This window comes from Panthera uncia, assembly GCF_023721935.1.
Source record: "Panthera uncia isolate 11264 chromosome B3 unlocalized genomic scaffold, Puncia_PCG_1.0 HiC_scaffold_1, whole genome shotgun sequence".
Lineage (NCBI taxonomy): Eukaryota > Metazoa > Chordata > Mammalia > Carnivora > Felidae > Panthera > Panthera uncia.
Genome location: NW_026057582.1, coordinates 33,822,590 through 33,837,344, shown reverse-complemented (window position 1 = coordinate 33,837,344; position 14,755 = coordinate 33,822,590). Strand labels below are relative to the sequence as shown.

Sequence of the window (14,755 nt, the reverse complement as noted above, 5' to 3'; positions counted from 1 at the left end):
GTATCCAGAGTATATAAATACATCTTACAAGTCAACAACAGAAAGATCAACCACTGAATTTAAAAGTATACAAAGGGCTTGAATAGACATTTTTCCCAAGAAGATATACAAATAGCCATTAGCACATGGAAAGATGCTCAACACCATTTATCATTAGGAAAATGTAATCACAACCACAATGAGATGATACTTTACACCCCACTGTTATGACTGAGTTAAAATGACCGTAATGGCTGGTGGTGAAATGGGACCCTCTTACATTGCTGGTGGAATGTAAAATGGTGCAAGTGCTTTGGAAAACAATTTTATAGTTCTTCAAACAAATTAAACATGAAATTATCATCTGATCAGCAATTCAGTTTCTTGATATATACCCCCCAAAATTGAAAACAAGTGCAAAATAAGTACTTGTATATACATGCTCATTCAGCACTAGTCACAATAGCCAAAAAGTGGAATCAGCCCAAATGGCCAAAAGGGTGATTGGATAGACAAAAGTGGTACTTACATATCATGGAAGTAGGTGGAATATTATCCAGCCAATGGAATATTATCTAACCATTCAGAGGAATGAAGTAATGCAACATGCTACAGCATAGGTGAAGCTTGAAAATATTATGCTACATGAAATAACCTAGACACAAAAAAAATCACATATGCTTCCATTTGTATGAAATATCCAGAATAATTAAATCCACAGGGATAGAAAGTAGATTGGTGGTTGCCAGGGATTAGGGGAAGGGAGGAATAGGGACTTGCTGCTTAATGGGTAGCAGGTTTTCTCTTAGGATGATGAAAATGATTTTGGAAATAGAGGTAGTGGTTGCAAAACATTGTGAATGTACTAAATGTCACTGAACGTTACACTTTAAAATGGTTAATTTTGAAAAATAAATAGTTAATTTTGTATTATATGAATTTCACCTTAATAACTAAAACAAAATAGATTTATCTTGAAAAATATGGGGCATCTGGGTGGCTCAATTGGTTAAGTGCTGGAGTTCAGCTTCAGGTCAGGTCATGATCTCACGGTTCGTGGGTTTGAGACCCATGTAAGGCTCTGTGCTGACAGCTCGGAGCCTGGAGCCTGCTTCAAATTCTGTGTCTCCCTCTCGCTCTGCCCCTCTCCCACTCACGCTCTGTCTGTCTCTCTCTCTCTCAAAAATAAATAAATGTTAAAAAAATTAAAAAAAAAAAAAGAAAAATGTGACTAAGATTTATGCAGTCTCATTTTTCTTATGTCAGCTGTTAATTACATATGTTTCGAATAAACAACATGCTGAATTTTTGGTGGTATTTTAAAATCATAACATATTGACGTTTTCCACTAAACATTAACTTTCACACTATGATCATAGAAGGGGACAATTTTTAGAAAGGTATGTGGTGTTTCCAAGAACCAGATCTTAAGTTTTTGATACTCAAGTATTTATTTTTTGAAGCACTTATATCAATATCTTTATCTTATTCTGTGATTGTAAACTATTGTTGAATTTGTTCAGTCTAACTTTGAATAAATTAATTAGAATCTCTAGATAGTATAAACTTACATTTTATTTTAATTTTCAGTTGTTTTCACAGAGCCATTTCTTTGGGATTTTATTTCACTTGGGTATTTTGAAACTATGGAATGAATGAGTTTTAAATTGGATCTGTTTTTACTGTCAACTTAGCAATTTTCAAGTGGTACCTTATTTTCACATTCTTAAACATGGCCAATACAATAGGTTAAATAAATACTGAATTCTTACCAAGCTGTATTTTAAACAAGAATTTTTGGTGATAGAAATACTTTTGTTATAGGAAAATTCTTCCTGACGAGAACAAGATAGAATATAAATGTCATCCTGAAAGAAAGAAATGACTAGATCTTTCACACTATAGCTTCTAGTAATCAGATGGAATAATCCATAATAGTAGGACTCAGAAAATACATTATAAAGATTTTATCAAAGATCATATTGATTATACATAATACTTGTAAGTAGGAAAATGAACATGAAGTGTTCAGCACATAATGTCAACTATTACTTTGATTGTAAATCATAAAAAAATGACTATATACAAAAATAACGCATTTATAATTAGCCAAGAACCTCGTTAGGATCCATTTCATAAATATTTCTAAGTATATACTGAGTTTGAATGCTGACTCTTGCTGGCCGTAGGCAAACTGTGATTCTCACCTATAAAATACTGATGAGTAGAACTAATACTCTTCTGAGGTGTGTGTATGTATGTGTTTCAGCCTCTATAAAAATTTCTTCAGCATTTTTTTAAAATATAAATACAGCTCTTTAGCTTAAAGTGGAAATGGATGTCCTTGATCTGAGATACCTCCATAAAACCCATGAGATATGACACGTGGTTAACTAACCACTTAACTAGATGATCCGTAATGTTTTATTCTACTTTAAAAGCCGTAATTCTTTAATGCTTTGGGTTGAAATTTAGTGTCTTATAATGAATTTTAGTTGTATAACTTTATGTGTTTTGAAGTTATGGAAATGTAGGAGAATCCAGAATATGTGAGTGATTGGCAAGAACTATGGTCTCTATATGGTATAGTGGTTAAGAGTAGAAGGTCTAGAGTTACAGCATCTAGATTTTCCCAGTACTTCTATTTATTAGCTATATGATTGATAGGATGTTTAATCTCCCCATGCTTCACTATCTTCATCTGTAAAATAGTAACACAGATAGGCTTATCACTGGATGATAAAGAAGATTAAGTGAAATAATAAATATGAAATTCTTAACATATAACAAGTACCAATTATTTTCTTGATTATAGATCTAAAAGTTTAACATTTTCAGGGAAAAATGCATATGATTGGACAAGAACTCTGCTAGAGTCCATTTTACAAATATTTCTTTCTTTAAAAAAAATGTTTATTTTGAGAGAGAGAGAGAGAGAGAGAGAGAGTGAGTGAGCAGAGGAGGGGCAGAGAGAGAGAGAGGAACACAGAGAATCCCAAGCAGAATCTGCACTGACAGCACAGAGCCCAATGTGGAGCTAGAACTGCAAGATCATGACCTGAGCCAAAATCAAGAGTTGATTTCCCAGGCGCTCCAATTTTACGAGTATTTCTAATTTTTCTTTGTGTCCTTCCAAGTTAATTATTGTATCAATTTAAAACAGATTGAAGTTCAAGTTTATAATTTTCATGTTAGTACCATAAAGTTTGACCACGTTTCTATTATAATTTCTTCCATTTTATCTGATATTTGTGATGACATGTTGAAAACATTTTATTAGTCTGTGGAATGAAGAGTGTAGTAGTTCCTGTAATCATATACTGTGGGAAAAGAAAGAGTAAATTATGGTGATCCAAAATGATTGATTTTAATGTGTTTACATACAAAAAAATCATGTTCATTTTCTTCTTAAAAAGTACTATATTCTTATTTACAATTAAAAAAACAAAATTTGTTGTGTTGGTAAAAAATAAAACTTTAAATATGATATACGTTGTTCGGCACCTAAAGTTTTAGAATTTTTGTTAACAGACTATTTTAGGTTTCTTCCTCTGTTTTTAACTTAAAATTTGGATGGGACATGAATTTTAGAAAAGTCCCTTTAGCAAAAACTCATTTCACAGGTAGCTGACTAGCAAGCCTTTAAAGGAGCAAAGGTTTATTCCATTTTAATTAAGCCTCCAAAACTTTCAGGCTCTTGAAGTTTATAAATAAGCTCTCATATTTGCCAAATTAGGCAAGAAACTTTATGAGAACAAATTTTATGATATATTATGGCTTCAATTTTAGTTCAGCTCAGCAGGAAACCACTTTCTTTACACTGTGTCAACATTTTATTTTTTTCCTTTGGCTCTATTCAGGCAATGGTGTAATAAAGAGCATTTGTATTAAAATTACAAAAAGGAAATTTGTAAATCAACAGGTTGAGATCAGTGTCTGTTAAATATGGAATGAAAATTATATATTAATGAAAATCATTTCACTCGTGGCAGAAAAAAAAGTGGGGAATATCTTTTTGGATTTAATAAAAAAATCCAAACTTTTTTCAACTTCAAATATTTTTAAAGCATCAATGTTTATAGGTATTATCATTAAATTCAGAGAGAGATACATATGTATAATTTTCAGGGACTTATAAAAAAGGGAATATAAAATCCAAATAAAATATTAGGTACTGAATCTTTGAAAGGAATCAAGCGAATGTCATATTATCTTTGATCCTTCTGTAGGTTAGAAATGACTAAGTTATATATAATAAAATTGTTAAATTGAAATAGAAAATAATACTTAATATTTATGCTACAAATACAAAAATATAAGTAAAGTTTTATTTTGCCTTTAATTTGGGGATGGATATTTTATTAAGGTATATACTTTTAGATTTCCAGTTTTCCCTCAGGATATTAATATCTTTCCATTGTCTTCTGGATTCCATAGTTTATGTTGAATAATCAGCTGTAAGGTTTATTGTTTTTTCCTTTGAAAGTGATGGGTCCTTTCTCTCCTCTTGGCTGTTTTTAAGATTTTCTTACCATCTTTTATTTTCAGTAGTTTGACTGCTGGGTGTTGTGTTATTTTACTTTTTCCAACGTGGGGTTTGATGTTCCTCCTGAGTCAGTGAATTAGTGTGTTGTATCAGTTTTGGAATATTCTCAGCTGTTTTCTGAAAATATTGCTTTGCCCTATTCTCGCAACCAAAGCTGGAGTCATATACTCAACTACAATTACATTGGGCTGTTTGATTTCCACATGTTTCTTTTCCTCTGATCTTTTCACGTTCCCCCTCCCCCCATTGCTTCTGTTTGGATATTTTCTACTGATCTCTTCATGTTCACAAATCCCGTGTTTTCTGTGTTGAGTCAGCTCAACCACTGATTTCTTAATTTCAGATATTGTGTTTTTCAATTCTAAAATTACTATTTAATTCTTTTTCATAGATTTTAATTCTTTGCTGAAATTTTACTTCTTTCATCAAGTGTGAATATTTTTCCGTATCTTCAACTTCTGTTAAATAGGTTTTTTTGAAAGTTTAAGTTTTTGTAAAGTCCTTATCTTCTGATTCTGTATCATCTGTGTGTCACTGTAGACACACACACACAGACACACACACACATATAATTTTTTCTTTTTGTTATTGGTCACATTTTGTAATTTCTGTAATATACCAAATACTATTTATTATAAGATCATAGAAATTAATGTAAATGTTATTTAGTGTTAAGTGCCAATCACTTTAACTCAACTTCAAATTGAGATGGATAGAGTGAAAACTTTAGATATATACTTAGTCTACCTCGGGTTTTAAATGTCTTTAAGGGCAAAACCTGTTGTGTGCCATATTTCCGATGTGACTTTGTACTTAAGTACTGTGAAATTATGAGAAATTTTACTTTATCTTTTGAGTTCTGTCCCCTTTTCACCCCCTCCCCACATCCCATCTCCTACCTTGCTTGTGGTTGAGAGTAAATTATTCTTAGGGGAGATCTGAAGTGGTAGGCTCCACCTACTGTAATATGACTTTGACTCCTAATCACCACAGTACTATAGAAAACATTATCTGCCCTCTGACCCATTTTTTCCTCCTCATTCCAAGTCATCTTGTGCAGTCCTGGCTCTCAGCAAATCTCCAGCAGAAAACTGTCTATGTTTTAGAGTTCCAATGGATTTCAGTCTGTCATGCCAGCCTATGAACCATCAACAACTATGCTGGTTTCTCTTTTCCCTAGTAGTGTTCCTCTTTCTGACTCTTAGGTTATAAGTGGCAAATCTTCCTAGAAATGAAAATAATTAGGAAGCTTGACTCACCTAAGAAGTGATACCACTTTTCTCCTCATTTATCCTTATTAGTTCACATTGTTGTCTAATATCTTTAAAAATATAACTTGGAGGGACAACTTACCTTTTTTCCCCCTAGTTATTGTGGAATCAGTGATTTGCCACTATATGCTGGTAATTTAGTCTTATAAAAGTAAGAACAAAATTTAGACCTATGTGTTTAGTCTTTTCTGTGTTGTATTTTTTTATTATTTTAATTTTTAAATTTTTTTTAAACCCCAGTTAGTTAAAATACAGTGTAATAATGATTTCTGGAGTAGAATTTAGTGATTCATCACTTACATAGAACACCCAGTGCTCATCTCAACAAGTGCCCTCTTTATTGCCCATCATCCATTTAGCCCATCCCCCCACCTAACACCCCACCAGCAACCCTCAGTTTGTTCTCTGTATTTAAGAGTTTATGATTTGCCTCTCTGTTTTTATCTTATTTTTCCTTCCCTTCTGTGTTCATCTGTTTTGTTTCTTAAATTCCACATATGAGTGAAATCATATGATATTTATCTTTCTCTGACTTATTCCACTCAATATATACTCCAGTTCCATCCATGTTGTTGCAAATGGCAAGATTTCATTTTCTTTGATTGCTGAGTAATATTTCATTTGTGTGTGTGTGTTTGTGTGTGTGTGTGTGTATACACCCACATATATATAAAACATTTTTATCCATTTGTTAGTTGATGGACATTTGGGTTCTTTCCATAATTTGGCTATTGTTGATAGTGCTTCTATAAACGTTGAGGTGCATGTGCCCCTTGAATCAGCACTTTTGTATTCTTTGGATAAATGCCTAGTAGGGTAATTGCTGGGTCATAAGGTAATTCTATGTTTAATTTTTTGAGGAATCTCCATACTGTTTTCCAGACTGGCCCTAGCTGTATGTGTTATATTTATATAAAGTTTGTATGCTTAGATTATTGGTTTGTTATTGAATATTAATATTTGTTGCAAAATCTACTAGGTCCAGAAATTGATCAACATTACTGTTTGGAAAAATGCCATCCAGAGAGCCAGTTTTAATTTAAAATTCCATTTTGTCAGTAGTAATTGAAATAAAATGTAAACAAAAATTAATTTTCTTTTTCTCTCTCCCTCTCTTGTTTAGTGAGTGATAGTTGCTTCAGGAATCTTGCAGAAGATCGCAGTGGGATAAATCTCAAAGATCTCGTACAAGATCCTTCTTTGTGAGTATTTGGTTTTCATTACTAAGCATAATTGAAAACTTCATGGTTGGTGTGACTTTTTTCAAAAGAACTGCAACTAAGAACTGATTTGAGGTTGAGTAGTTTTTCTTTTCTTTTTTTTTTTAAAGTTTATTTATTTATTTTGAGAGTAAGAGAGGGGCAGAGAGAGGGAGAGAGAGAATCCCAAGCAGTCTCTGCACTGACAGATCATTGCAGGGCTGTCTCACAAGTTGTGAGATTATGACCTGAGCTGAAATCAAGAGTCAGATGCTTAACCAACTGAGCTACCCAGGCACACCAACTTTTTCTTTTCTAACAATTTGAGTTACATATAGTGGAGTACATCCAATAGTTTCAGTAGAAGTGAAGATATAGAATAGTTTCTTTTTAGAAATAGGTAGTAGAAGAAGACATAGCATTATGATTAACAGTGGACTTTCAAGGAGTCTTACTAACGGTTGATCATATCTTGCCAGTGTGGCAGTAGCTACTGAGCAGGGAAATGATGCGTAATTTATTTGCTGGAGAAGGTGCAATTGAATTTGGTCACATTAATTTTAAGTTCATAATCATTTATAATACTTGTAAGAACAATTAAAAATATAAAATAATTATTTATAAATAATATATTTGAATATTTAGAATATATTTATAATATTTTATATTAGAAAGCTTTATAAGGAAATAATTTTTGAAGAGTTTTATAGGTTTCAATTTTTAATGTTCTTACTAGTGTCTATTTTTTATGAATTTTTGTAATTTTATATTTACTATAAAATATGCATATTATCTTCTGTATGAACATACCTAGATGATCTTACCTCTGGATAAGATCACCTTTTATTTAAAAAAAATAAAGACTAGTTAAGCCTTTGGCAATAGAGAAAAGAAAATGGAATGCTGGCAGGTGCTTTTTTTAATGATGTGTAATGCATTCAGTAAAATATATTGTAACAGGAAATCAGTCATTCACATCACATATAATCTATATTCCCACAAGTTTTACTAGTAATTCATTGAGTATTTTGTGATGAATGAAACACAAGCATGTGTTGAATCTGAAGGATATTGATTCTTTAATGATTTTCCAGTTATTTAAAAAAATACAGTCATAAGACACAGAATCTTGAAAATGACTGAATCTTGAAGTTTATAATGTAATGAATTTACAAATGAGTTTCCAGACTCAAGTCTCTCAGTTGTTTCCTATTATTCTGTTTCTCTTTTCCTTACTCAAAAGGAATCCGTATTCTTTCTCCATGATTTTTATTCCAGTGAAGACTGACATTTGTCCTTTCAGTCTATAAATATTTAATCAAGAATATAACTATTTTATGTGGCTGTAAATATTCTGAGTAAATTAATGTTGATAACGTTTATTTGCATGAAGAGTTCTGTTTTCCATATGGATATGGGAGGAAACTTTATAATTTTTCTGAAAGATTTCATCCATTTGAATGAATAATTTAAATTGTTCCATTATTGTACTATTTGTAAGGCATATTTTTGGTCACAGTAGTAGCATTTGTGTAATGTAGTCTTTGTGGAAAAGATGTGTTCCTGTAGACTTCAATAATATAAAAGCCATGGAGAATTATACTTGAATAATTGATTATAACAATGAGTTATAGCATTCTGAGAGAATTTGATACTTCTTCCCAGAGTACAGAATGATATTCATCATGCACTAAATTTTACGTTCAATCTTAGTATTCTTAGAAGAATTTATCTCAGATTACTACTGTATGGGCTGAACAAAATTATTCTAAGTCTCTGGTTTTAAATAGCATATATCTTAATTTAGCATCATTCTTTTAACTTGGCATTAGTCTTGAATGTAAGAATTTAGTGAGAATTTGTTCTTGCCTTTGCCACTTGGATTTGGAAAGAACTTTTTTTATGAAGAATTGTCAAAATGTACTATTAATGAGTCAATTCATATTTTAGAGACATATTTGTTCCTTAGCAAAGCTCTTTAAGGAAGGAAGTGTCCTGTGTAGAAAAATGATGTATTTTTTTCAGTTGTTACTATGGGAAATATTTTATTCTGAGTTATCATTCTATAGCAGTATTCACTTAATAGATACCTCATGGGTAAGGATTTTTCTTTTTGTTAAAGCCATTTACTTCTCTTCTGTCCTAAACTCCTGACAGAAGTCTTTACTATTTGTTCATTGATTCATGTACACTACATAGTTCTATAGAAGTTGAATTGTTTATGTTGCATCATTGAGTTGAAAATATGTTGGAAATGTTTTTACAAAACCTCCTCCTTATAAAAATAGTTTGATGAGACCTCCACACTAGTATAAGGTTTGTTAAAATTGCATACATACGTGATTTTAATAAATGCTCCAAATAAAAAATATTACAGTATGATATGTGTATTTAATGAGTGCTTTATGTATTTACCTATTTGGTAGACTTATGACTTACCTACTTGAGCTGCTGATGCTGAAAGTAGGTGATGTGCAAAGAATAATTAAGTCTTCCAATCACTAAGGCTGTTATAAGGAAAACAGAAGAAAGAAAGAAGGAAAAATTAAGCTGAAGTGTCTGGTTAATATTGACACATGGAGCAGTATGTAGTTTGTCGTAATTGGATAAATGAGCAAGTATGGAATTTCTGTGGACAAAGCACAAATATCAAATCAAATCAAGTGTGTGTGTGTGTGTGTGTGTGTGTGTGTGTGTGTGTGTGTCTATAAATGGATGAGTGAAGTTTTAAGGGTTTACTGCTTCAGAGGAGAATGAAAAGGCAGAAAAGGAAGTGACAAAGTATGAAGTACTTTCAAAGTATGAAAGTATGCTAAATCATACTTTCAAATCTGTGTCAGGGCAGTGGAATAATTTGATAGGTCCTCTGTAATTTATCTAGGCTGTGTATAATACACTCCCCAAGATTTTGCTTCCATTGTATAGTAAAACTAGTTATTGGACTTGAATGAACTGAGTGAGCTATGTATACAAGAACATGATGGTGGGATGCTCTGGGAAAAAAAGTTGAGAAGGTTGTGAATCCCTAAGAAAAACTTTCTGGACTTACTACTAACTTCTGATCTGCTTTAATAATGAGAACAGAATGTAACTTTTGGCAAAATTGAAGTAAAGGGGATGGATACTTGAGAAATTCTCTTTTTGATAGTTATTCTGGGAATATTTGTTTCTATCAGTCTTGCAGGGGTTAAATATAAGACCAAGTAGAAGAACTTGACATTCTTTTCTAATGAATGTGTTTAAGTATTTGTTTGAAGTAGTAACTTTCCTGCATGTCGAATTTTGAAATAAACAATTTAACTGTTTTAATAGCTCATCTTATATTTAGGATTATAGGTGTTTTAAGATGGATTTCTTAACTCTGTGTGTATAATGTATTGAGTTGTGTTATAAGACCTCTTGTTTTAGTTGGGGTCTCTCAATGGCACATTGAAAAGCATTGTCAAATTTAAGTTGACGTTTCAACATATTAGAAACATATCCAATGTGATATACTTTTAATATATATAAGAAGTTATTCTTAGCATGATATAATTAATTTTTGTTTCAAGTGGAGGGATGCATGCTATTTACATTATAAAAAATCATTTATGCTACTTGCAATCTATGCTAGAGATATGACATTACATGCAAATGAAACACTGCATATAATGTTCTTTAAGTTATGTTTAGTTGTATTCTTTATAGAGGTAACTCAAAAATACTTTTAAATCTCTATTGACTATGTGCTGAAGATGAAAGATAAAACATATTACCATATTTATACCTTAGATTTCCTATTACTTAATTATAATCTATTTAACACAAATAATTATTTGAACTCAGATTCATTTATAGAAATTATTAAAGCTGTTTAAGAATCAAAAGAGGAAAAATAACTTAAGAATGAAAAGGGCTAACAGAATTGGACATCTGTTTGTAAATTCATTGTGTTGATGGTGATTATGTTTGTGGGTATGGTGGGTATGTGTTGTTTTATTTAATTTGAAGAAGCTTTTAAAAATTTAGGACCATCCTATGTGTGTTATGTAAGGTAATTATAGGAACAGTTGTTTAATTCATAGCAGAATTGGCCATCTCGTGACACTATAAATATGATTCATAATGTAGGATAGTAATAATTTTCCTTACAAATAGGGAAAGTTTATATTCTTTGAGAATTTTGCACAACATGACAAATATGTCAGTCTTTGGGTTTTTTTTTTTTTTCTTTAAGGTACTCAGAGTATATTTTCAATTGTTTCAGTAATACCAAGATTTTGAAAAAAAGATATTACCAATTTATAATCTCTTATGATTAATAAAAAAGGATGATTCAGTAGAATAGACCTTAATTCTGAATTCTGGGTAAATTATATTATGAATGAATAAATACCTTTTCTTATCAATGTTCTAGGTTATTTCTTTTAATTGTCACGAAATAAACATAATATTTACCATCCCAACCAATTTTAAATGTAAAGGTCAGTAATGTTAAATATATACACACTGTTATACAACCAATCCTAGAAGTTTTTCATCCTTCAGAACTGCAACTCTATACTACCATTAAACAATAACTCCCCATCCCCCCAACCCCCAGCCTCTGGCAACTCATGTTGTACTTTCTGTTCCTATGATTTTGACTATTGTAGAAATCTCATATAAGTGGAATCATGCAATATTTGTCTTTTTGTGACTGGCTTATTTCACTTGACATAATAATCCCAAGGGAATTCTACCATGTTGTAGCATGTGTCAGAGTTTCCTTCCTTTTTAAGGAAGAATAATATTCCATTGGATATATGTACACCACATTTTGTTCATGTTCATCCATCAGTGAACACAGGGTTGCTTCTATCTTTTGTTTATTGTGGATAATACTGCTATGAACATAGATGTGCAAATTATCTCTTTAAGATTCTGCTTTCAATTCTTTGGTTGTATACCCAGGAGCAGAGTTGCTGTATCATATGGTAATTCTGTGTTTAATTTTTGAAGAACTGCCATACTGTTTTTTTCCATAGCGACTGCACCATTTTATATTCTCACCAACAGTGTACAAGGGTTCCAATTTCTCTACTTCCTCACCAACACCCATTATTTTCTGTTTGTTCTGTTTTGTTGTTGTTGTTGATAGTACCATCCTAATGGGTGTGAGGTGATATGTTCTTGGTATTTTTAAAATTTTTTTTTTTAACATTTATTTATTTTTGAGAGACAGAGAGCATGAGTGGGAGAAGGGCAGAGAGAGAGAAGGAGACACAGAATCTGAAGCAGGCTGCAGGCTCTGAGCAAGCTGTCAGCACAGAGCCTGATGCGAGGCTCGAACCCACAAACTGTGAGATCATGACCTGCGCTGAAGTCGGATGCTCAACCGACTGAGCCACCCAGGTGCCCCTGTTCTTGGTATTTTTAATTGAACTTCATTCCTTTACATTTTGTCTTTTTAATGATTTCAGTGTAACTCATTTAGACATTAAAGAAAAATGTTTGTTGTGATACTCTGGTATATTGTGCAGTAAACTGTATAAAACTATTTTACTTCCTTTCATTATCATAATGAAGATTATAAAGTGTAAATATGTAATTTCATAACAATAGCATTTTAATGAATTCATTTCCCTTATTTTGTATTGTATCACTTGCCTTGTATTACTGCAATTCCTGTTACACCTCATCTGTAAGGATTACTTTTATGTAAAAAAAAAAAAATTTTTTTTTAGTTAAATGATACCAGATTGGAAATGCAGTATACTAATTAAAAAATAATAACAATGTGCTAGTAAAAATGTATTTTGATATTATAGATTATTAGTGGTTAATGATGGCATTTCATAGATAAAATTGAATAAAATAGTTGTATCTGATTATAAATTCCTTAGACATGAAAATTTTATTTATTTTAATGTACTTCTTTACAAATCTTACCACCAGGTGAAAACGTCTTTTCATGGTTCTGAAACATAACTTTATCCCCCTGAGTATGTTTGACTTCACACTACAATCTGACTGAGTGATATTTTGGTCCTTTGGATCATGGCATTAAATGTGAAGGAAAAGCAGGATTGCCGTCTGGAAAGCAATCATATCTAAATATAGCCTGTACTTATCTGCTGGTGTTAAGACAGGTTGCTATGGTGAACTGAATTTCTTAAAAATGCCAGTCAGCAGAGGATAAACAGTAGTTTTTGAAGTGGTTATTTTCCATAGAGCTGTACATTCTCATACCGCATGTTCAGATAAATGAATTTAGTTAATGTTTTTTATGGTCTATTTGCTAAATTTAAGTTTTAGAGTGTCTTTGAGACCTTTAATTTTATTAAACAAAATACAAGAATCTTTATAATGTTATCCTTTGTTTCTCTGATGATAAATTGATTTGACATGAAGATGGATTTTTTAATGGCAGCTGTTTAAACATTATTGATCATTCATTTTGTTCTGCTTCCAACAGTTCTGCTAAATCTAAGACAGCTACCAAAGTTGTCTTTGTAATATTACCTCTAAATGTAAGTTTTTATCATTTTTAATCAGGTTCTTTTTTGGGTTATCTATTTATTGGTTTATACAGTATATATTGGAACAATACAAGTTAATTTAGGTTGGTACTATAGTATTATAGTACTATGTTCTATGTCAGAACTGCACATCCAAAGACTTTGGATTTTACTTTCCTTTTAGAAGACTTTCTCTCATTTCTGTCCTTCCATACATTCCTGAGAATGTATATTTTGTGTGGATTTATTTGTTTTAGAATTTAATAGAAAAGCACTAGTAGATGCTTGTATTAAGTTCTTCAGAACTAGGTTTAACAGACACTGTTTTTGTAGTCAAGGACCATATGATTGAGGATGGACGATATTTGAGTTGAGTTGGCCACCTAAGGCGTATGGTGACCAATACAGTATTAAAGTTTTTAAATGAAATAATGCATCATTTTAATAAGTGGGCTCTTTTATTTTTATAGTACAGAAACCTGAATCAAACTAGCTTAAAATGGAAAATGGGATTTTATTGGCTTAAAGTGTACTTCTCATGGAATCTTGAAAGCCTAGAAACCAGATCAGGTGTGGAAACCCCAAAGAATAGATTGAGGGAGTTTGTGCAAATGAGTTTGTTTCTTATCCTCTGCCATCATCTATTCTGGTCTTTCTTGGCATTAGTCTCACTTATGACAGTCAGACTTTCTCCATGAAACCAGGAAGATGGCTGCTACTCTAATTTCCTTGCTTCTAGCTCCATGCTGTCTCCTTACTTCCAGCTCTGAAATGTAAAATCTCATGGAAGAGTTCTGAACTCGTTACTCTGGTTAATTTGGTCATTTGACATCAGCCAGTCACTGTTGCAGGCTGTCTTGGTTGATCAGTCATAGGACAGATACTTGTGGCCAGAATGATGGGATACTCAAATTAAATTTCTCTCAGAAAAAGTGAGTAGGTAAACTAAGAGAGATCTACTGTATTCATTTTCAGTTGTTAATTTAAAGAAGAATGTATACATTGTCAAAAATTGTTAATTCTTTAAAATAGAACATTTTGTTTACCTGCACAAAGTATCTCAATTAGATACTGGTAGTGTATCTGCAATAATTTTAAAGGATATGGTTCAATTAATTGATAATAGTTCCATATTTGCTGATATTATTAACTATTTATATCATATGCACAAATGTGAAATGACTCGGGTGAATTTATTACTTTAGTTACAACTGGCTAGACAGCAGGTGGAATAGTGACAGGTTGTTTCTGTTTTTTCATACTTTCTTCTTTCTTAAATAG

The 14,755-nt window shown here is 31.7% G+C and overlaps 1 protein-coding gene across 2 annotated transcripts in view; it reads left to right on the top strand.

Annotated features, from left to right (window-relative positions):
• Positions 1 to 14,755, top strand: part of GPHN (gephyrin) — a 625,620-nt gene that overhangs the window by 153,244 nt on the left and 457,621 nt on the right. For both annotated transcript variants that reach the window (XM_049611430.1, XM_049611431.1), the window contains exon 2: positions 6,920 to 6,998. In XM_049611430.1, the coding sequence (XP_049467387.1) occupies positions 6,920 to 6,998 (79 nt within the window). The remainder of the gene's footprint in view (positions 1 to 6,919; positions 6,999 to 14,755) is intronic.